Source organism: Eleutherodactylus coqui, chromosome 5, assembly GCF_035609145.1.
Source record: "Eleutherodactylus coqui strain aEleCoq1 chromosome 5, aEleCoq1.hap1, whole genome shotgun sequence".
Taxonomy (NCBI): Eukaryota; Metazoa; Chordata; class Amphibia; order Anura; family Eleutherodactylidae; genus Eleutherodactylus; species Eleutherodactylus coqui.
The window spans coordinates 210,304,851-210,329,292 of record NC_089841.1 but is presented as its reverse complement, the minus strand read 5'-3'; the positions used below and the strand labels follow the sequence as shown (position 1 = coordinate 210,329,292).

Genomic DNA, 24,442 nt, shown 5'->3' with positions numbered 1-24,442 from the left:
TCATTAACCTTGAGCACGGCAGCACACTTATTTACAAGGATATAATGTATCTCTAAAACATATAAATGCTAATTTGTTTAAGGTTTAACCTTTCCAATCCACTGTCTGACGTCTGAAGACCTTCTGATTGAAGGCTGTACAGCTCCGATGTCAAAAGACGTCCGGCAGGGTATTCTTACTGTATATTACTGTCCGCTCTGTTGTCGGGGGCCTCTCCAGCATGTCCCATGCAGCAGTACTGGCTTTAGGCAGCAGATGGCGCCATTGTATAATGGCAGAAAGAGAAAGCCCCCTAGGAAACCCTGAATCCAAAATTGGATTGCAAAGGGTTAAGACTCATTGATTATCTTTCTAATGTATATCTACTGTTTTAGGGTGCATTCAGACGACCGTATATCGGCAGGGTATTCAAGCCGGCCGATATATGGTGTCTCTCTGCAGGGAGAGGAGAGGTGGGACGGGGGCGGATCTAATTCCTGTCACTTAGCCCCGCCCCTGTCCCGCTTCCTCTCATTGCAAATAGTGCAGAGGGGCGGAGAGGGGGTGGAGAGGAGGCAGAGAGGGGGTGGAGAGGAGGCAGAGAGGGGGTGGAGAGGAGGCAGAGAGGGGGCGGGAGCTCAGTGCACTGCTCCCGACTCTTCCAGCCTCCTCCCCCTGCAGAGAGAGACGCCGTATATCGGCCGGCATGAATACCCGGCCGATATACGGTCGTCTGAATGCACCCTTAAACTGTACATTTTAAGGTGCCTATACACATTAGACTAATCTTAATGAAAATGGATGATTTCAACCAAAACAATCTTTCATTGGATGAAATTTAACAATTAATGATTGTTATAGCTGACCGATGACAGACAGTCATTGTCTGCGAAGAAGTCCGCTACTTTTGGAAATTTTTGTCCAATAATCGAGCAAAACATTTTTCATGCATAGCCTATCTTTGTAAGAAGGTTACCAAAAAATGTAAGCAACCCCGATGCACATTGTGCATAGTATTCATCAGTAGTCATACTGATCCGACTAGTCAGTGCTGCCCATGTGGAAAGCACTGATTAATCCAAGCAGGTGTATTGTCTTGGATGAATTGATACATACTAATGCACTGTGTGCATCAGGTCGTCAGAGGAGCTGGTGTGGCCATCTTTGTTTCTCCAGGCCCAGAGGGCCACTTTTAACGTGTTTGACCAGTTTGAATGACTCTGAAGGACAATAAGGACTACAATTTGTATGGCTTCGTTTGGAAGCAGTTGTTCATCAGACGATCGTTCATTTAATGTTTGTTCCTCAACCTAATTCTCCCTTAGGTGTATGCCCACCTTTAATCTTCAAACCAGCATGCTGTAATTTTACTTGGCAATGCCAGTCACTAAAGGGCGTCTTTGTAAATCATAATGCTTTGCATTAATCATGTTTTGCACCATTAACTGTTTTATTTTCTTATGATCCTTTGCAGATTAGAAATCACTTTTCTGTAGCATTTGAAATTTATCATGAAGACACTTGTTTGGGGACTGCTGAACCACATAGTGACTTTAACATCCCATTCTCATCTTACAGGTATAGTTGACTTCATATTTTTGCAAACTGGATATTTGAAATACCGTTTTAAAAAGTGCATCCAGCAATAATAACTATGAGGTATAAGATGATATTTTGGCCAAAATATGTGGTCTCACAAGCTTTGTAAAGGTTCCTCGTTATTTTGCAAATTCCTACACTAACCTTACAGATAGCAGAAAAGGGGGATCAAATACATAAAATTCCAGACAAAGGACTTATTTACTGATCGTACTTGCCCAATTCCCAGCAGCATGCAAGATGCAAAATACTGATGAACAGTCACGCACACACCTACCATTCATCGGGGTGGCTACTTAGTATTATACTTGCACAGAGATCAGGCTTTTGGTCATACAGTTCCGTGTAGTGCTCCATGCTGGTTTACAGGCTATTGGTTGTACTCGTAGTATAAGATTAGGTCTTTCTCACACAGGCGCTTTTTACTGCAATTAACATGGTGTTTTGAATGCCGCGTTCATCGCGGTAGAACGCTTACATTGAAATCAATGGGGCCTCGCAGACATGCACGATGCTGGAAGCCTGTGATTTTTTTTGAGCATTTACTGCACCTCATCAATAATGAGTGCTAAACCCCGCTGTTAGATGCAGGGAGCTGCGGCTGAAAACGAAACTAAAGTCGCGGCAAAACGGCACGATTAAAATTGTGTCGCTTTGCAGCACTTCTGTGTGAGCGGCCCTAAACTAGCTGTCCTGCATATTCTAAGTTTACTACAGAAAACACCGACACCCCGGGCTCCCCTGATGTCTCAAGGGCAGACGAAATCCTGCAGAAGTAAGTGTGAGGTATTCGTTGGTGTTTTGGCCAAAGTACATAAGCTCAAAATCTTCGTTACGAGTCCTCATTATCTTGTGAATTTCTAGATTAACCTTACAAACTAATTGATGAAAATGGGATCTGATTTATTCTAATCACATAAAAAGCCATACTTGCTGATACAAGGGTAAAAAAAAGCCCAGAGGTGTTGGCCCAGAAAAAGGCAAAAACTCTAGTCTCACACGGGCAAACACAAGGGGTTTTTTTGTGTCCTCCCCACCCCCACCCCCCGCAACTTTTGAGCGTCAGTACTGCTTTTTTTGGCAGAAACATCGCTGCTTCTGATTTTTCTTGCACATTTTTTTTTTTGCAAAATTTTGCCCAAAATTTTTATGCGAAAGTCAATAGGTCTTTCTAATGTTAACGCTTCGCAAGGAAATCACAAGTTCGTGCTTTGTGATGCGATAGAAAGGAGGATCCAAAGTGAAACCTGGGGGATTAAAAAAGCAAAACGCAGAAAGATAGGACATGTCCGTTTTTGTTTTTTTTGTTTGTTTTTTTTCCCTCACATCGCAAATGTGAAGGAAACCATTGAAAATTATTGGTTGCATAATTCTGTGTACTTACTCTCGCATCATGTGAAAATCGCACGATTTTATCACCCCTGTGAAACCACCCTTTCAGCCAATTTGTGTCACAGTGGAAAAAATTCTTTCTTGATCCCAGGAAAAAATGACTAGCTGACCTAGGATCCGAATAGCTAACTAACATTACAGTAAATATTTAATTACTATATATTTTTTTTAACTTTGTCTTTTTTTTTTATCCCACTCTTGTACTACTGCAACTGTTATTTCATGCTTTTTGTAAAACCATTTGTTTCTTCATTTTACTGAGGGACTCCATTATTAGGGGGACAAACGGGGCAATTTGCAACAAAACGAATTAGACCTAATTAATGAACAGACCTGACAGAATAACAGGGATGCGGGTTATGGGGCACCTGAGAAATAGTAAATTCTTGCAGCAGGATCTGACCCGCGTCGCTGCAGTGACCAGTGCTGCTCACCTGCTTCCGCGTCTGCTCGGCTCTGTGTTGTGCCGGCTGCCACCCAGCCGGCGCATGCGCAAAGCGGAACTGGCGCGTCGTTAGTGACATTTCTGTGCGGGCCTCTGCGAGACCCGCACAGAAATAGATCATGAGGAGATGTGTTTTCTGCGCGTGTTTACACGCGGACACGGGCGGAAATTCTGCGGAAAATCCCACTGCGAAATTTCCACCCGTGTGCAGGGGGCCTATATGAGGTTTCTCATTCCTCTCGAATACTGGTTGACATAATCCTGGATGTTGTGCTTCCTAATCCTGCTGCTGCTTGTGGCGATCTTTGTGATCTGGAAATCAAATATTGCTTTCTTCTTTCCTCCCTTCTTACCTCCCTCTTCATCTTGGTCTTTACATAGGTCTCTTCTCATTGCTTTTCCTGCTTTCTCTGCTGTTTCTTCCATGATTGGTCATGGTTGTGCTGCTTATAACGTGTTCGCAAATATGCTTTCTGGTCTTTTGGGTTGGTTGGCGCGAGGCGCTGAGGGGCCAAATATTTTAGTTGTGTATTCAGACATAGTTTATAAATCCCTCTATGGATCTTAACTAGAGTTGAGCAAACGTACTCTGCCGAGCTTGTTGCTCGTTCCAGTATTAGCGTACTCGATGGTGCTCGTTACTCGAATGAGCATCAAGCCGTGTTCAACGCCGCCCCAGTTTTTGGCTCCTCCCCGCTGTGACGTGCCTGTTTTGGCCCCTCCCCGCCACGACGCAGCGCGCGTCAATGGTAAACTGGCTGGCTGGCAGAGAGAGAAAGAACGAACAAATGAACCAAGAAAAAAAAGCAGCTCAGGACCCGGCGTCCCACATACAAAAATGCTCGAGTCTCCCATTGTAGTCAATGGGGCTCGTTACTCGAGTAGAGCTCTCGAATTTTACGAAAAGCTTGACTTGAATAACGCGGACCTGAGCATTTGGGTGCTCGCTCATCTCTAGTCTTAACTACAAAGAAACTTTCAAAAAGGCAAAGTAATCCCCATTCTCATGACCTCTATCTTGTAGAGAGGTGAGGGGGAAGCTTCATGTAATATGCCAATTATTTTAGGGTTTCCTCTGATGTGACGGACACTGAAGTGAATGAATGATAGGATCAGTCATATGATACAATCATAAAACCCAGTGTTATAAATACACAGACAAATCATTCATCAGAATACACGATGGATAGGCAGTACCGGGGCTTCAGCATGTAAAACGTCTCAATCACTGACACTTTTTTTCCCCTATAGAGCAGTTGGCCGATGTCTATTGATGTCATGTGTGTATAGAGTGGTATGGTATAGAAGTTCCAGCCCCAGCATTGCTTGGGTTATATACATTTACCTACATCTCACAGCCTTGATCATTTGTCTGTTTCCTGTGTTCGTCAAGAGCTGTGAATGCGAAGCTCCCCCCCCCCCCCCCCCCCTGTTACCACTGGAGCATGAATGGCCTTAGAAGTCTCCTCACTCACTCACCTTCTACGTGCTCTCCCTAAGGAGAAAAGATAGCGTTCCTGACCCACGTCACAGGCCTTTCACTAGCCAAGCCTGAAACCTACTGCACACCAATGAGGGGCAAATTCCCCGAAACAGTTGTCTGTGTATGAATTCTGGCTTGGCTTTCAATTCCCAGCCTTCCAATAGGTGGCGCTGTAGAGGTATTGTTCCATCTCCCTTTTTTTGCATATTACCCAGAGGAGCATGAATGGCCTTATATGTCCCCTCACTCACCACCTAGGTGCTCTCCCTCTGGAGAAAAGGTAGCGTTCCTGCCCCACTCCTGTGTAACTTAATCGGATGTGACAGCGACGCTATTGAGCGCCGTATGGCTCCACATCTGCTGAGTAACATGAGAAGAGACACCAACAACAAGAGGCCAGGAAATAGTTTCTCCTTCCATCTGTTGTGTATCAGTCTGTAGTCTTGATGGTCTCCAGGGAAGGTGCAGTCGCTGTGATTTCTTTCTATCTATACATGAAGCTTAGGCTGTGTTCACACTTGTGCTCCGTCCAGGGTTCTGTCAAGCTTTGTGGTATTTTTCATGGCAAGAATCGATCAGTCTGTAATTGCCCTGAAAATGCTGGAAACCTCACAGATCCTGTCAAAGTAAATTAGAGTAACGCTACAGAGGCCCATCTGCCAACAGCACAGAGCATGGTCGGCAAACAGTGTTAGGAATCCTACTTGATCCAATGCTGGCTGGATATCCGCTCCACATGGTCTCCGCTGCTGTCTTCACTCTCGCGAAAAATAGTCCTGAAGTCTGTCCAAATCTTATAAAACAGTCAGCAGGGACAGCTCAGCATGGGGCCGTGGGTACTTGGATGACATTTCTTTGACTACGGTGCACTGTTCGGAGAAACATCGAGGACATTGGTGTATACTATCGGGGGCATTGGTGTATACTATCGGGGGCATTGGTGTATACTATCGGGGGCATTGGTGTATACTATCGGGGGCATTGGTGTATACTATCGAGGACATTGGTGTATACTATCGGGGGCATTGGTGTATACTATCGGGGGCATTGGTGTATACTATCGGGGGACATTGGTGTATACTATCGGGGGCATTGGTGTATACTATCGGGGGCATTGGTGTATACTATCGGGGGACATTGGTGTATACTATCGGGGGCATTGGTGTATACTATCGGGGGCATTGGTGTATACTATCGGGGGCATTGGTGTATACTATCGGGGGCATTGGTGTATACTATCGGGGGCATTGGTGTATACTATCGGGGGCATTGGTGTATACTATCGGGGGCATTGGTGTATACTATCGGGGGCATTGGTGTATACTATCGGGGGCATTGGTGTATACTATCGGGGGCATTGGTGTATACTATCGGGGGCATTGGTGTATACTATCGGGGGCATTGGTGTATACGATCGGGGGCATTGGTGTATACGATCGGGGGCATTGGTGTATACGATCGGGGGCATTGGTGTATACTATCGGGGTCATTGGTGTATACTATCGGGGGCATTGGTGTACACTATCGGGGGCATTGGTGTACACTATCGGGGGCATTGCTGGGATCTTACATAAATGTGTAAATATATAATGTGTGGGGATTTGATTATACATCTTTTTATATTTCTAAATCTCATTCATGGGAACTGCAGAGCTACTTATGTAGCAAGAAAATACCATCTATGTGTTGGTAAATGTAATTGTACAGAGGAGACCTGTTGATATATGTAAAGGTTCCCATGTGGCATCTTTAGTTTTGGTTCAAAGTATTTTTATTCAAAATTTCCACCACATTACAAAAATATGCATGAACTCCATTATATTGCAAGATTCATTACTTAAAGGGGTTGTCCCGCGAAAGCAAGTGGGGGTATACACTTCTGTATGGCCATATTAATGCACTTTGTAATATACATCGTGCATTAAATATGAGCCAAACAGAAGTTATTCACTTACCTGTTCCGTTGCTAGCGTCCCCGTCTCCATGGTGCCGTCTAATTTCAGCGTCTAATCGCCCGATTAGACGCGCTTGCGCAGTCCGGTCTTCTCCCTTCTGAATGGGGCCGCTCGTGCCGGGGAGCTGCTCCTCGTAGCTCCGCCCCGTCACGTGTGCCGATTCCAGCCAATCAGGAGGCTGGAATCGGCAATGGAATGCACAGAGCCCACGGTGCACCATGGGAGAAGACCTGCGGTCCACCGTGGGTGAAGATCCCGGCGGCCATCTTCGCAAGGTAAGTAAGAAGTCACCGGAGCGCGGGGATTCGGGTAAGTACTATCCGGTTTGTTTTTTTTTTAAACCCCTGCATCGGGTTTGTCTCGCGCCGAACGGGGGGCTATTGAAAAAAAAAAAAAAGCCGTTTCGGCGCGGGACAACCCCTTTAATAACCATGAGCTCGTTAGGGCCTCATTCGGCTTACTGAAAAAAGACCTAGTATAATTCGAAACGGAAGTAAACCATACTCAGATGAAGACAAAACTCAGATAAACCGTACACAAGACAAGACCAGGGAACACGAAAACACACGGGGGTTGAATCTTAGGAGGGGGGGGGGGCGCGCTGGGGTAATAAAGAGGTCAAAAGAGAGAACATCATCCACGCCGAACTGCTGTAACCCTTATTCAGATCTAAACCTACAGCTGCCCCGAATCCACCCAGGATCTAAATCTCTCCAAGGACGGGAAAGAGAGTCAGACCGGCCATGTATTGTAAAACTCCTCATGGGCTTCGTTCTCACTCGCCCCTAGTTCGTCAAAGCGTATAAGATCGTTGAGCTCCTCTACCCAAATCATTATTGAGGAAGACGTAGAGAGTCTAGGGATGATTCTTCTGGCTGCGAGGATAGGCATCTTTATTTTCAATACAGATCTAAATTTACTCAAGTTAACCCTTTCCAATCCACTGTCTGACGTCTGAAATCCAGCAGGGTATTCTTACTGTAAATTGCCAGTCGCTCTGTTGTCGAGGGACCTTTCCAGCATGTCCCATAGCGCAGCAATGGCTCAAGCAAGCAGATGGCACCATTGTATAATGGCAGAAAGAGAAAGCCCCCTAGGAAACCCTGAATCCAAAATTGGATTGCAAAGGGTTAATGGAGCGGGGTGAGGATTTATAACAGTCATTACGACAGATTCTGGGTGAAGGAAAAGTAGCAAATTTTTTCCCACCTTGCACAAAAGTTTACTACTTTCTACATGTTTAATAAAGGAAAAAAAAGAGATACTGGACCAGAGGAAGAGGGGTTTGTATTATATTGCAGGAGAGGGGGCTTTATTTTACTATTCTATTGAGGGGGGAGGGCTTTGGTTGTGATTATTATATTTCAAGGGGGCACTCTGGGTGTGATTATTATACTGAGGGGGGGGGGTCTATAAATGTGATTATTATACTGATGTGACAGTACTGATATGCTGTAAGAGGGCTGTGGACTTGTATACAAGGGCATGCACTGTATATATTATACTGGGAGCTCCTCATTACAGATGTGTTGATGGTTAATAGGAAGAGAGCTTTAGATCATGTATTTAGATTATTCTGAGGGGGGTGAGAGGGGCATTCTGGATGTCTGTATATAATTTATAGTACAGTAAGTTAATATTATAACATTAATTATATACTTAATTATTTGTGGCAACGGAAAATGTATTTAGCTCCTAAACTTTTCAGTCTAGAAACCAATGACCCCTAGGTAATATTCTCTCTGGAGCACAGTCATGTGTACCCTACCTAGGCTGTCCATATATAACGCTGTTTAACTTTCTTTTTTAGATCTACGCTTTGTTTAAAACCTGCCCAGGAAGAGTATGAGAAGTGTGAAGGCATTGACTTTGAAGAGTTCTTGAAAAATCAAGGCTCATTGGTGGGGAGAAAATGTCAGTCTTGTAGAAACGACAGGGATTCCTTCATTGTGAACATTGTACCTGTGATGGACACGCTGATATCCTCGGCCTGTACGGATGAGAGATGGGATCTGCCATATGTTGTTCATCTGTGGCCAAGTGTTGTCCTGCAGAATCTGCTTCCTTATCAGATCACCTGCTGCTGTGAGGTACGTGCATGGGTGGTAGGGAAAGGCCGACGGGTTAACCCTTTCCAATCCACTGTCTGACGTCTTCCTACATTCTGATTGAGGCTTGTACAGCTCTAGAGTCAGAAGACGTCCGACAGGGTATTCTTACCATCTATTACCAGCCACTCCACAGTCGGAGCCTCTCTGGCGCACACACACTGGCTTTAGCCAGCAGATGGCACCGTTGAATAACAGCAAAAAGAGAAAGCCTTTTAGGAAACCCTGAATCCAAATTGGATTGGAAAGGGTTAATAATGTCACTTTATCAAAATACTCCATTAGTGTACAGGAAATCAGAGTTTAGAAGTAGAGATGAGCGAGTATACTCTCTAAGGCACATTACTCAAGCGAGTAGTGCCTTAGCCGAGTATCTCCCCGCTCGTCCCTAAAGATTCAGAGGCGGGGAGAGAGCGGGGAGGAACGGAGGGGAGATCTCTCTCTCCCTCCTGCTCCCCGCCGCAACTCACCTGCCACCGGCACCCGAATCTTTAGAGACGGGCAGGGAGATACTCGGCTAAGGCACTACTCGCTCATCTCTATTTAGAAGTATTAAAAACTGTTTAGTGGTCTCACTTATGGTCCTTCTGGTTGCCGCTTTCTATTGAAACACTAAGAAATTAACGAATTTGCTAGATTTGTTTAGAAACATTGTTTGCTGTGGAGAGCCGTATAATCACCATTTGAGTTAAAGGGGTTACCCTACGAAAAATATTATATTTTTAAAGTTAAAGAAGTGCAAAATTAAATTATATTGGCAATATTAGTCATTAAAAATGTTTATTAATTCATATAACTTACATTTGTGTCAGTGGTAGTGGCCTCTGTTTTGTCCTTGTATAGGGGCTGCGTATTAACCCCTTACAGACCAGAGGGTTTTGGTCCTAAAGGACCAAATACTTTTAAGCAATTTTGATGCAAGTGGTGGTTTTATGGCCATATTATTCTTTTTTCCTTGGGCTTCCAAAATAATTTTTGATGTTTTTTTTTTCTTGTGACATACAGTTAGGGCCAGAAATACTTGGACAGTGACACAAGTTTTGTTATTTTAGCTGTTTACAAAAACATGTTCAGAAATACAATTATATATAATATGGGCTGAAAGTGCACACTCCCAGCTGCAATATGAGAGTTTCCACATCCAAATCGGAGAAAGGGTTTAGGAATCATAGCTCTGTAATGCATAGCCTCCTCTTTTTCAAGGGACCAAAAGTAATTGGACAATGGACTCTAAGGGCTGCAATTAACTCAGAAGGCGTCTCCCTCATTAACCTGTAATCAATTAAGTAGTTAAAGGGTCTGGGGTTGATTCCAGGTGTGTGGTTTTGGATTTGGAAGCTGTTGCTGTGACCAGACAACATGCGGTCAAAGGAACTCTCAATTGAGGTGAAGCAGAACATCCTGAGGCTGAAAAAAAAGAAAAATTCCATCAGAGAGATAGCAGACATGCTTGGAGTAGCAAAATCAACAGTCGGGTACATTCTGAGAAAAAAGGAATTCACTGGTGAGCTTGGGAACTCAAAAAGGCCTGGGCGTCCACGGAAGACAACGGTGGTGGATGATCGCCGCATACTTTCTTTGGTGAAGAAGAACCCGTTCACAACATCAACTGAAGTCCAGAACACTCTCAGGGAAGTAGGTGTATCTGTCTCTAAGTCAACAGTAAAGAGAAGACTCCATGAAAGTAAATACAAAGGGTTCACATCTAGATGCAAACCATTCATCAATTCCAAAAATAGACAGGCCAGAGTTAAATTTGCCGAAAAACACCTCAAGAAGCCAGCCCAGTTCTGGAAAAGTATTCTATGGACAGATGAGACAAAGATCAACCTGTACCAGAATGATGGGAAGAAAAAAGTTTGGAGAAGAAAGGGAACGGCACATGATCCAAGGCACACCACATCCTCTGTAAAACATGGTGGAGGCAACGTGATGGCATGGGCATGCATGGCTTTCAATGGCACTGGGTCACTTGTGTTTATTGATGACATAACAGCAGACAAGAGTAGCCGGATGAATTCTGAAGTGTACCGGGATATACTTTCAGCCCAGATTCAGCCAAATGTTGCAAAATTGATGGGACGGCGCTTCACAGTACAGATGGACAATGACCCCAAGCATACAGCTAAGCTACCCAGGAGTTCATGAGTGCAAAAAAAGTGGAACATTCTGCAATGGCCAAGTCAATCACCAGATCTTAACCCAATTGAGCATGCATTTCACTTGCTGAAATCCAGACTTCAGACGGAAAGACCCACAAACAAGCAAGACCTGAAGGCTGCGGCTGTAAAGGCCTGGCAAAGCATTAAGAAGGAGGAAACCCAGCGTTTGGTGATGTCCATGGGTTCCAGACTTAAGGCAGTGATTGCCTCCAAAGGATTCGCAACAAAATATTGAAAAAAAAATATTTTGTTTGGGTTATGTTTATTTGTCCAATTACTTTTGAGCTCCTAAAATGTGGAGTGTTTGTAAAGAAATGTGTACAATTCCTACATTTTCTATCAGATATTTTTGCTCAACCCTTTAAATTAAACGTTCCAATCTGCACTTGAATTCTGTTGTAGAGGCTTCATTTCAAATCCAATGCGGTGGCATGCAGAGCCCAACTCGCGAAAATTGTGTTACTGTCCAAATATTTCTGGCCCTAACTGTATAAAACTGTTTTTTAGCATTTTTTTTCACTGAATTTTTCTGTCTTTTTTATTTTTTTTAATTAGGGGTAATGTGTGCAAAAAGTTAAAATATATGTTGTAATGTAAAGTTTATTTCTAAAATTAGTACATTAGTGCAAAAATACAGTTCAGGAATGGGTTCCCCATTTTTGTTTGGGAAGTTTTGATGAATTTTAATGTCTTTATATAGTCCCGGATTACAGGACCGTTATGGCGACGGTTTAGGTTTGCATGGACTTTTTTTTTCTTTGCTATATTTGTATTCCATTCTATAATTTTTTTTCAACTTATTTTTGTACTAGCAGGGATACCCCGTTTTGCCCGGGATTAAAACTTGAACCAAAGACACATTAACATGAATTGAGATTTTAAGGGAATTCTCTGTTGCCCATAGCAACCAATCACAGCATAGTTTTTATTTTACCTCAGCTGTGCGGCAATGACGCTTGCCTTCGCGTGTCTGCCCGTTTGGGGAGGCCTAGCTTATGATGTGCACCCACTTCCCTCCGCCTATAAATCTGTCTTGTCACGCTCCCTTGAGAACACTCATTGATTTCGATTAGAGCCGCGCTTGCAGTTACAAGCACCGGCCACTTCATAGAGGTCGGAGCAGAGGCTTCCGCTCCAACCTCTGTGTAATTGTGCACCCGCCCGTTGAGAGCCCCGCAATCAGCTGATCGGTTGGCAGCCACAGACCCTGAGGATAGGTCATCGATGGTATTCTCTCTGGAAAACCCCCTTTAACATGTAATGAGTTGTTCTAAATCACTTGGAGACAATATTGCTAGTATCGGGGAGTAGTTACGTGAATTGTTGACATTGTGTGTGTTTTGCAGGATGCTGACAAGGAGCATGTCCTAATTGAAGATGGATTTTCAGTCCAGTTACATAATGCAGTCGTAGATGAAACCAAACTGATATTGCGATTATTAAATTATCTGGACCTTAACTGGGAAGTGAAGTATTCCATCCAGAGCAAACAGCAGGAAATACACTTCATCACCCTGCGCACCTCCGAGGGGGAGAAGGCAGAGCTGGATATTGCAGTCCATGTCACCTACTCTACTGGGCAGACTATCCTAGCCATCCATAGCCCCTACTGGATGGTGAACAAGACCGGGAGAATGCTACAGTATAAGGCTGACGATGTGCACCGAAAACATCCTGCCGACCACAAGAGGCCCCTTCTGTTCTCCTTCAAGCCAAGGAACTTCCTCCAGAATAATAAGGTATCATGACTTACTCAATAGCAGTTGGCATGCTTTGTTTTGATTCCTTATGTAATAAATATATGACGATAATTATAGAGTATTGTAGCAGTGCCAGAAGTGCCTGAACCGATGACTGCAAATGTATTAATTCGCATGACACTTTTATAGAGACTGTGAGTGTGGCTACTTAGAGACCATGTCTGCTAAGCTTATGGGCTCAAAGTAGCTGACCCACTGAGTCCGGGCATGTCCATTTTATACTTTCCTTCCCAGCCATTCCCTGATTGTCAGAGTTGGAGTGGCGTGCTAAGTAGTCCTCTCATTCTAAACTATTGCAACCACCGATTTGAGAACAGGAGGCGGGGAAACGGAGGGGAAGGTAAGTGTAAATCTTACATCCTCAGACTCTGTGGGTCAGCTGCTTTGAGCCCTTAAGATAAGCTGACAGATTCCCTTTAATGGTCTCATGGGGTAGTTTTGGGCTTTGCCTACCAGAGCAAAGTTCACTGTTTGAAATGCTGCATTCTAAAAGCAAATTTTGCTTCCTTAGTATAGCCCAAATTTCTCTTTTTTTTTTTTTTTTTTTTTTTATTTAAGACACGGGGGATGGGGAGGAGGGCTTTATTTTCTTTTTTATTGAAATGGAGGTTCTATGTTTTAATTCTGTATGACTTATTTAGGGGAAAATGGTGAGAAAAGGAGAAAAATACAGTTTTACACATTTTCAATGTTCTGTATTAAAGGTAGTTTGTGCACTCAATTTTTTCCCCCCAAAAATGAATCTTCAGACATGTGCCGCTTTCAAAACTATATTTCTCAGCGGCACACAGCTTGTGCTCTGAGTTCTAGTCAACCTCCTGTCATCCTCTATGATCAATCCACCCACAATATTTTCTCCTAAGCTACTACCCCAGCCATATGATCTCTGCTGCCCCCCTGCACGCCCATTCATTCTGCAAGATGGTGCTCCAAATCTTCCACAAGATATCCTTAGGTTCAATGTCCACAGGCGGATTTGATATGCAGAATCCACACGGACGATCTGAAATTCAAACCGCCCATAGGGAAGCATGGGACGTCCGCACTTCAATTAACACCTGCGGATTTGATTTTCAGGTGCCACGCACGGAAAATAAATCACAGAATGCTCTATCTTACAGCTGATTCCGCGTGTGTGGGCTCCTTTGATCTCTATGGAAGTTAGCGATCTGCAATACAATTGAGGATGGATTGCAGATTTGTAGGCAGATACCTCTCTGGTAGATTGGAGACCAAGCAGGGAGGTGGGGTGGAGAGGAAAGGCAGGCACTTCGGGCTTGCAATTTTTATTTTTTCCAAACGGACGATCACAGTGCCCGTTGGGGGGAAAACGCATCGGCGATCACCAACAAGCATTTAAAAATTATTTCCGCACTTCCGCTGCAGTAATCCGCACGTACCATGGACATAAGGCCTTAGCCAGGTGCAAAATCTCGAACTAAAAATTCCTGATGCAGTACTGAACCTTCTTTACCCCATATGTTGCTCCCAAGTTCCTTTATGAAACCCAGATCTGCTAAAATTGAGAGCAAAGTTAATTTCAGCGCCAACCCCGCTTCTTGCTGTATGTCTTTGCAGTGTGTGGGTTTAATAAAGGAGCTTGGTTACTTGAATCCTGTGGAGTGAAGATGGGTCAGTCCTGTTTCGGGGATTATTAGTTCATGATTTAGCAACTTGCTAAGAATATTCTCTTTGGAACATTTAGGGCACTGTCTTGCGGAATGATTCGGGAAAAGGGGGAGTTGCGACTGGAAGCACCAATCAAATTGCAAGGCTGGTAGTAGTTTGGGAGAAGATACTATTGGTGGATTGATTGTTAATGCAGAACAGCATCCATGAAAGTCTGTATTTGAGCGATTGCAGAAGACCAGAGCTTCAGTCTGCAGATGCTCAGCATGGGAAGCCATAGGGACAAATGGGAGAGCATCTACGTATACCCGCCCCGATGTGGGGAAACGGTCCGTGTGCAGTTTACAAGCTAAGAAAAAGATGATGATTCCATAACAGCGAATATATGAAGATCCGTGCATGCTTGACTGATGATGAGCATAGAACGACAGTAGGGTGGCTCCAAGGGCAACCAAGGATAAGTAAAAGATTGGGAACAAGGTTTTATTATGCTGATATTGCCAAAGCAGTGCAACTTTGTAAATTCAGTGTATATGACAAGATCATTATTTAGAGACCTAGTACATACGGAGCCAGCAGTGTGTTCCTGGGAGCAGCACCCTTTTAAATCTTCCATGTTGATGCAGCTGACTAAGTATTGCTGGAGACCAAGGGGTTCAGTTATTACAGTGGCTAGGCAGGCTGAATTGATTTGCGGTTAAACTAACAGAGTAAACTCCCACTAACCTGTTTGGTTAGATTGGCATCCTCAAGGGATTAGGGCTGAAAAAAAATCTAGTCCCAATTTCTGATGACTCTGATCCTTTATCGAAGGATGTTGCAGGACTTACATTAGACACATAGTAGTCAGGTCACATTGACAGTACCTGACCGAAGGCTGTCACTTAGAGCTAGGTCTAAATACTCCATGCCGCAGAAACACTGCGATCATCAAGGGAATGGACACCGCACATACTACTAGCTGCTGTACAGTTGTTACATCATTGAGAAGGAGTTAAAGGTGTTTTTTAGGAGTCAAACATAGATGCCCCATCCCATCAATTTTCAATAAATCGGAGTAAAGCCTCCAGGGCTGCTCTGATGAACAGAATGAAGGAGTCGGCAGCCCCCCGGTCAGTGCAGCAGCCCCTTTATTGCTAACATTGGTGCAATGACTTGTCTGTACATGCAGTTATGTCTGGTGCTGCAGCTCTGCCCTTGGATACCCCTTTCATTTGTTTGATCGCTCAAATCCGGTGTGTCAGACCCCCACAATTGAATATTAATAGACTATAAAAAGGGCAAATAAAGTAAAATTCTACATTTTGGTTAAATTGACAGTGTAGTCTACAGACCTAAAGCCTAGCATCTTTGTAATATGCCTTTGTTACTTAATTAGTACAGTGTATAGTTTTTTGTGTTCTCTCAGCCAGGTTTTGCATTTAAGTGTTGTATACTTTCACAGGTACAACTCATGATAACGGATAGTGAATTATCTGACCCGTTTTCCTTGGATACTGTTGGTTCGCATGGCTCCGTAAAGTGCAAGGGTAAACAGCTCGAGTACCAGGTAAGTACACTTAGGTTTACTAAAATAAACACACAGGTATGTATGTATACTCACAGCTTGGTTTATTGTGCATTTTAGGTTGGGGTCTCCATTTACGCTAGCAGTTTCAATATCACCAGAATTGTCACCTTTACTCCATTCTTTATGATTACCAATAGAAGCATTTATAAAGTGGATATCATTGAAGAGGGCACCGAACGAGTACTTGTAGTTGGCTCTGGACAGGTGAGTGTTTCAACTACATCGCATTAAAGTCCCATTCATACTTTTTCTTACTCTATTGCATGTTTTAGTTATGAGGGGTTGTCAGAGTTGAAATGTTTTATCGCATCTTCCTTCCCCATGTGTAAAGATAATAAACTGACTTAGAGTATTTTTTTTATCTGGGCTGACTATTGGCGAAAAATTGCCCGAACTACTGGTTTTAGCAGAAAGTTGTCCCATGTAATACTGAGAAAGAAATTACTCACTGAAATGAAGTGACTAATGAGCGACTTCTCACTCAGGGTAAACAGGTAGTTCATCTTTGAGCAACTGCCTGTTCACAGTGAAAAGAGGCAGGCAGCTGAAAGAGATCTCTTTTGCGCTCTATGTCCATTAACTGAATGACTATCATTCCTGTGACAGGAGTGATTGTCATTGGGACGACTGTCAAGCTCCTGACAGCCATCCTTTGTAAAAATTACCCTTCTAATCTAGCCCCCCAAAATTGGCTTGGGTCTCCACTGCGACATATTGTTTACAGGCTGCTGCAGCCTGTGTACGGGTTGTCACAGGCTGCTGCAGCCAGTGTTAAAGCTCAGCAATCGATCAATCTGTTCTATCATTGTCTGCAAGAGCCTGTGGCAAAACATACATAGGCTGCTGCAGCCTGTAAGCAATATGTCACAGCGGAGACTCAGCTGGGGACTTGTAGGGCGAGGTGAGTATAAGCTGGTTTATTAGGAAGAGAGGTTTGTTGGAACATTTTAACTTGGACAACCCCTTTAGCCTAGCATTTACAGAAAACACCAGGGATACAGCATTTTTTAAAATGCTGCGCTACAGGTATGTGTCGAGTTCAGAACTGCAGAGTATCTAAGGGCTGTGGCCACAATGGGGAATCTGAAATGCAACTGTACGAGCAGCTGTGTGAAACCGACCAAAGTGGAATAAACTGTTCTGTCTGTGTTTAATTCTACTAGCTAGAATCGTAATAAGTTGTAAATGTGTTGTACTTTCTGATGCGTCAGTACTAGAGATGAGCGAGCATACTCGATAAGGCACATTACTCGAGCAAGTAGTGTCGTATTCGAGTACCTGCCTGCTCGTCTCTAAAGATTCGGGGAGAGCGGGGAGGAACGGAGGGGAGATCTCTCTCTCACTCTCTCCCCCGCTCCCCCCTGCTCCCTCCCACAACTCACCGCCCTTCCCCGCCGGCACCCAAATCTTTAGAGAGGAGCGGGCAGGTACTCGAATAAGGCACTACTCACTCGAGTAGTTTGCCTTAGCGAGTACGCTCGCTCATCCCTAGTCACTATATGTGTTCTGTATATTTGCTCATACTGTATGAGAAAAACATGAAATAGTACATTATACAGCTTGTGCCTTTATTTTCAAAGCTCTGAAAACAATGTCTGGGATGTATGCTAACGAAGTGGGAGTTGGAAACCAAATATGCAAAATTAGGTCAGCGCTCCAGAGTTACGGGTCTAGCATCGTATATAAATGCACTTCTCAATTAGAGACAAGCACTCACCCGGTGCTCAGTGGAGATCCCTCCTGGAAGATCTCCACTCACACCCCTTATCCGGATAATCCCTTAGAAAAGTATCGGTCGTCCCCTCGTATCCTGCTGGGCTAGTCAGCTGGAGAGCCGCGTGTATCCTCCGTCCCTCAACAGAAGAGCCGCTTGGAGATATAGTGTAAAGAAAAACCGGATCCGCGCTCCAGGAACAGATACTCCGATAGTTACTATAACAAGTCTAATACGTACAACGCGTTTCGTCCTAATAATAGGGCTTTATCAAGTACATCTCAAGTACTTGATAAAGTCCTATTATTAGGAAGAAACACTGTTTCTGGAACTCCTACACTCCCACACTGTTTCTGGAACTCCTATTCACTTCAATGAGAACTACGGAAACTACACTAGGCTAAACAATCAGCTCTTTCTCTTAACTTCGGCGAGGTGGCTGGTAACCATGGCAGGGGTTGTCCATCTCTGCTATGAAAAGCCAAGATGGGAATACCCCTTTAATCCCCCTTCTACAAGTACAACACCCCAGAAGTTTATAGCACCGTATAAGTAAATATGACTTGTGCTTTATCCTTTTTAGTGTGTACCGTTTTGGCCCAAAGACAGCAGTAATAAACTGAGTGTTCTTGTCGAAGGCAGTCAGGTACCCCCGAAGAGTATTCATTTTAATAAGCAAGAGAACTGCACTTTACTTCACCTTGGGGATAAGGTAACCACTACATTATGCATTATATAACATTGTTTAGTACATCATAACACTAATAGCTACAAATCTCAGTAGCTAAGTTGTGTTTTTGTATACCACAGCTGGGAGCCATATTATTAGATGTCACCCCAAGAGACTACTCCACTGTCATCACTTTCTTCGACTACTTCACTGGGGCAGCCCCTTTTCTACTAATCAATGATACAAAATCTGAGATCATTGAATTCTGCCAGAGGTGAGTGATGTACAGCATGCATGGACAATAACGTGGTGTATATGACGTACTAGGCTGTAATATGGTCAGTGGTGTGTGCCTAGCAATAAAGTATTCAGATCATACTAATTTATATATGTTTTACTTGTACTTTCCCAGAACTAGAATAGGCTTCAGTATTTTACACATCTTTTACTTTCTAAGTGCGACTGTGTCTAGTAGAACTAGTAATTCTTTTTATTTGTAACTTTTGGGTGAAATAAAAATTGAAGTTTTTAAGCTTTTGATATATTTTTACATTTTCTCACTGAAAAGGTTTTTTTGTACAATTTTAGCTCTGTTAATGGGAAGGAGGATACTTTGCCCCCAGGAAAAGCAACATTATATGGATGGGAGGACCCCACAAGCGAAAAAGCATTGTTGTGGAAATGTGGAACAAGCACTGGAACTACTACTCAAACAGAGGTTAACACGATCTTCCACTTATTGGACACATGAAATGCAAAACACTAAACTTTAAAGTCCCCTAAATAAGCAGAATGTCCTTCGTGTCATATGGTTTTAGGAAGTGAATTAAATGAGGTTTTTCCCCATAAGATAGACATATCACTTCTGATCAGTTCTGCCACTGGTACCCTCAGCAGTTACTAGAAGGAAAGGGTTACAGCGCTATGTGTAGCAATGCGATTCCATCTAAAGCTTGCACAATACCTCTCCTATCAGACCTGGTTAACAAACTGCTACTCAGCCCTCTTTACTTACTGATCAGTGCAGAATGTGTAATTATCTAATAATATATCATTTATTAACATGGGAAAGACACTGTAATGAGATAAGGGTTCTTACTATCCAGACAGAATCATTCTATTAGTCTTCATATTTAAGTATATAGTTGTAAACTTTCTGTCTGGTTGTGATAGTTATTTCTTCTTCTTTTATCATTGGTCTGTCTTTAGACAAGTTATGTATTGGTATCTTTTAGGACAGAGTCGAATATCTTAGAATGGAGAATAGCATTGTCTATTTGGTGTCCTTCCTGGAGGGTTTACAAAGAATTGTGATGTTCACTGAAGATGAAAAACTTTTCCAAATCACTTACGACAGTGAAAAAGCAGAACTTGCGGATCAGGAGTTCACGATATCGTTGTCTAACCTTGGAATATCCTTAGTAAATAATTATTCCAAGCAAGAAGTCTCCTACATCGGTGTTACCAGGTAAGTTCACATATCTCTATTTAGGTAGGACAGAGGCAGGGGTGTAACTAAAGGCTCAGGGGCCCTGATGCAAAAGGTGAGCTGGGCCCCCCCCCTATCTGTACCCGTACCCATACCCAAACCATGCTGCACAGAGGCATAACTTGAAGCTTCTGGGCCTCAATGTAAAACCTGTAACAGGACCCCCAACTATAATGCTTTATTCATAGTACTGGGCTCCCTATATGGAGAAGAGAGGCCTTATGGGCCCCCTAAGGCTCCTGGGCCCGGGTGCAACCGCATCCCCTGCACCCTCTATAGTTACGCCCCTGGACAGAGGGTAGGAGCTATCAACCTGGAGTCATGGGGGTGTAGCTCGCATGAAGATTGATTTGCCAAACAAGTAAATGCTGTCGCTGATGAGATCAGCTTTTATTCCCTTTTGCGCGCCACCACAGATGCTCTGGAGGTCGGACTTGTCTCTGAAGTGCTACCGTATGTAGTGCTAGCCCTTTGGAAGCCTATCAGCCCACAGATAACCTTTTGTTTTAGATTACTATGGGTGATTAAGATAGATGCCCTCAACATTACTCTACATAGGTCTCCTGTGTTATGGATTGCAGATATCATGTGTAGTAAACATTTTGTCCTCTGAGGCTGGATTCACGCAGGGCGGAAATCCTACGCAAATCTCGCGGAATGTCCACAGTGGGACCGCACGGAAATTCCGCAGCTTGAAGTCGCGCGGGTTTTCAAGCGGCTTATTCCACTGTGGCCAGCTCTTCCCTATAGAGAAATGAGATGGCCGCAGCAGAAACGGCAACGGCAATAAAATTGACATGCCACGGCTTTGAATTCCGCACGGCATGTCAATTTCAGTGCGGTTTGGCCGCAGCGTGTGGATGAGATTTTTGCTAATCTCATCCACTTTGCAGCTGTATCCCAGGATAAAAATTGCAGGCAGAATTTCCGTGCAGAAAGCCCGCACCAAAATTCCGTGGCAAATCCCCCCCATGTGAACCTAGCCTAAGCATTTTATGGTCTTAACTGTATACTGTAAAGTACACTTTTAATCATTGGCCCAGTGTGTGAACTGTATTGGGATTTCAGTTTGCATTCAGAATCGTCAACTTGACTATTGATTTGGGATCTTGATACACATGTATGTCTTTAGTCCTGAAGTCTATGTATGCCTTTCTCTTCAGTTCAGAAGTAGTTTGGGAGACAAAAAAGAAGACGCGATGGAGGCCACTGAGTGTAAAGCAGACAGAAACATTGGAAATGGCCTACAAAGAATACATTGAAGGTTGCCCCACAGATAACAAAATTGTTGAGTTGGATGCTAATTCACAGGTATATACATTCTGTACAGATACAATTATACTCAACGGGTCCGGTGGGTGATGGATCCACCTGTCAGGCACATACATCAATGCTCAACATGAAAAATTCTCACGTGGTAAATTTAGAATAAAAATAAAAAAATGTAGTGTTTTAGTTGGTATTACCTCACTAATTGCACTTTACAGATTATAAGCGTCCTCCTAAAGCGAGGTTTCTTGTTATTTATAACGAAATAAGATTCTTAGCGAATGTTCTCAAGGCGGAATTCACTGTAGAATTTTCCATAATTCTGCCTAAAAAGCACAACAAAATCCCTGGCTTTCTAATGGGATTTTGGACAAAATCTGAATGCAGGATTCCAACATGGAAAATCACATTTCCTCATCAAGAAGTGACCTGTCTCTTCTTAACACGACTTTCCGTGTTGGACTCCCGCTTGCAGATTTTTGCCCATCGACTGGGCATATTCCACATACGACCCATGCCAAAAACCCCGGTAGAAGCTTTGATTTTGATTAGATCTTTTTGAGGCAGAATTCATGCGGAAAGTTCCACGGTAAATTCTGTGTTATCACACCCTCAGTTCCTGTGTTTGCATCTGTAAGCTACACTGTGTATCGTTTTTGAATGTTGCAGGTTTGCCTCACACCCACATTGACTGGCATGACGTTCCTGCAGCCAACATCGGCACCAGTGAGAAGAAGCTTTTTACCAGCTTTGAAGGTAGAATACTCTGCCTCTGCTCATCAGGCATCGATTAGATTACAGGTCAACAGAATACAGGTAAAGGAAACGCTCATTTATTGTATCCTCATTCAATAACTAATATCTTTTTAATTTTATATAAAAAAAACATTTTAGAATGGAAATGTGTGGTCTGCAACGGCAGATGCAACGTCAGACGGAGTAGTCCAGTCTGCTGAAGTACCCAGACAATGCCCAAGTCACTCCAGCAGAGCTCTTGTTTTCGAAGTCATTGAACAAATAGAGAGAGGAAAGGAAATGTTTAAAAATAAGATGCACTCATTGCTTCTACTTCCCTGTCGCTCCCATGCTCACCGCCAGTCTTGGTTTACTTTGGCTGCAGCCGTGCCGTTCTGTATACACACAGCAAACAAAAGTGGTGTAACAGCACACCAAAAGTGCCAAGAAATACGTGAACACTGAATATATGAATTTGAATCGCGTTACTGCTAAATTTACTATGTACATAACTGAGTTTCTGAGTTTTGATCAAATTGGGAGAGCCCATCTGACAAGGCGACCTCCCGCTATGCTGTCTGATTTCCTTTTGCATCGTACATTTGGAGGTGTAGCTGCTTCCTTCTTTTAAAATGTTCATTATGGATGATTCTCTAGATATAAAAAAATTGAAACGAGAGAGCAGGATCTTCTCCTCTTTATGTGTGGTGTGTATGGAGACATCATAGCAGCAAGTATTCACCCACCAGCTGTGGGAAAATTGAGAATTTGAAGTAGAACCTGGGAAAAACTGGGGAAAAATAAAGGATACAAGTCACATAATGGGCAGAAACAGTGTTATAACTCATGTACACACGGCAGCTTACTCTGAAAAGTCACCTGAAAGTTTAATTATGCTTTGAATTGTATATTTCTGACGATCTGCAGACAGCACAGGAGGGAGCTTGGGAACATGTTGGGTACTACTTCATTTTAAAGACTTATTCTCATCTTATGTCAGCAATTTTGCACACTGTCATTCCACCGTCAGTGCAGGGAGCTGCAACACCCCCCACCACCCCCCAGGTCTGGCTGTCTTGTAGTTCTCTGCACCGTGGCTGCCTAGGAGTGTCGCAGTACAGGGAAAATCTATGAAGAGGAGGAGGAGGAAGTTCTTTAGCATAGTGGTCTCTTAATTTTGAAGGGGTCCCATAGGCCATTATTTTCTACATTGGGGAAACCCACTTTAAATATGCTTATAAAGGGACCTTTGCAGACCTTATTTTAGTGTCTCTGCACTGTAAATCCAAGCATGATTGCTTCTGTTATATAGTGTTCAAGTTTATATTATTTTTTATTTATAAGCCACCAACTACTTATATCCTTTCCCGTATGATGATATAATGTTCTTCTGCTGTTCTTTTTTCTTCTGTCAGATACAAAATCAGATTCCTGGGGCCATATTTCCCTTTGTCTTTTACCCTGTTAAACCACCAAAGTCCGTGACGATGGACTCAGGTTTGTGTATTTTGAACATTTGCATCATGTTTTAGTTATGTAATTGGTCATGGTTTTATAGAATTTCATTCATATCACTTAACAGTTTGTATCAAGTAGAGCTAAGTTAAAGGGGTAGTCTAGAAAATCAACAAACTAAAATGTAACCAGAACGGGTTGATGGGACATGAGGTGAAGGGGGCAGAGGTGTAGGAGGGGTGGAGCGTAACATTACATCGTTCCTCTCACAGGAACAAACACTTTGGTGATACGCTCTGCTCTTTGCCCACAGTTCCACCACCTTTCGCAAGCCGGCATCCTTCACTCTTCTTCTCGCGTCTCATGAGCGCATTTTAGGACTGGTTTCTCACAGGCTGCAGATGGTCGTCATTTTGATGATTTCCTAGAATGCCGCTTTAAGCTAAGAGAACCATTCAAACCATTAGCAAGGTTAGGTACTGGTGCATTATGGTTTGGCAGTTGAAGGACACACCCCCAGCAGCTGATTGGCTGCCGCAGACGTGCCCTTGTGAGCTGGACCTCCTGCCTCATCCTCCTGGCCCCCACACACATGCCGCTGGAAGAGGGACCGGCCCTGAAGCTGCGGCCGCTACTGCTGCTGGTCTGCCAGCTGTGACAGCAGGGAGGAGAGTGACAGCATTCGCCCCCCCCCACCCCTGCAGTGGCTGCAGGGAGAACCGTAGCAGAGGACAGCTATGAACGATGCACCATTGTGGGGACAAAAGTCCCAGCAGGGGCGGCCGCAGGGGTAACGGGGAGAGTGCCACCTGACAGCGGGGCCGCTTGCGGAACTGTAGTAGACGCCAGGTATGAGCGATGCGGCTGAGCAGGGACGAGAGTCACAGCGGACCCGCCTGCAGTGGCCGCAGGGGTAACGGGGAGGGTGACAACTGGGTCAGCTGCAGGGCTCTGTGCTGCTGTCTTGGAAATGGGGACGGGACAGCACTATACCACCAGCAACCAATCGCCAGCTAGGGGCGTGACCA

The 24,442-nt window shown here is 43.8% G+C and overlaps 1 protein-coding gene across 1 annotated transcript in view; it reads left to right on the top strand.

The window, feature by feature from the left end:
* Window positions 1-24,442, top strand: part of VPS13A (vacuolar protein sorting 13 homolog A) — a 174,725-nt gene that overhangs the window by 114,682 nt on the left and 35,601 nt on the right. Inside the window, exons 46-57 of the mRNA XM_066604146.1 lie at window positions 1,454-1,557; window positions 8,664-8,943; window positions 12,470-12,862; window positions 15,957-16,061; window positions 16,140-16,286; window positions 18,380-18,508; window positions 18,607-18,740; window positions 19,055-19,184; window positions 19,702-19,934; window positions 21,119-21,266; window positions 21,894-22,040; window positions 23,375-23,456. Of these exons, the coding sequence (XP_066460243.1) occupies window positions 1,454-1,557; window positions 8,664-8,943; window positions 12,470-12,862; window positions 15,957-16,061; window positions 16,140-16,286; window positions 18,380-18,508; window positions 18,607-18,740; window positions 19,055-19,184; window positions 19,702-19,934; window positions 21,119-21,266; window positions 21,894-22,040; window positions 23,375-23,456 (2,032 nt within the window). The remainder of the gene's footprint in view (window positions 1-1,453; window positions 1,558-8,663; window positions 8,944-12,469; window positions 12,863-15,956; window positions 16,062-16,139; window positions 16,287-18,379; window positions 18,509-18,606; window positions 18,741-19,054; window positions 19,185-19,701; window positions 19,935-21,118; window positions 21,267-21,893; window positions 22,041-23,374; window positions 23,457-24,442) is intronic.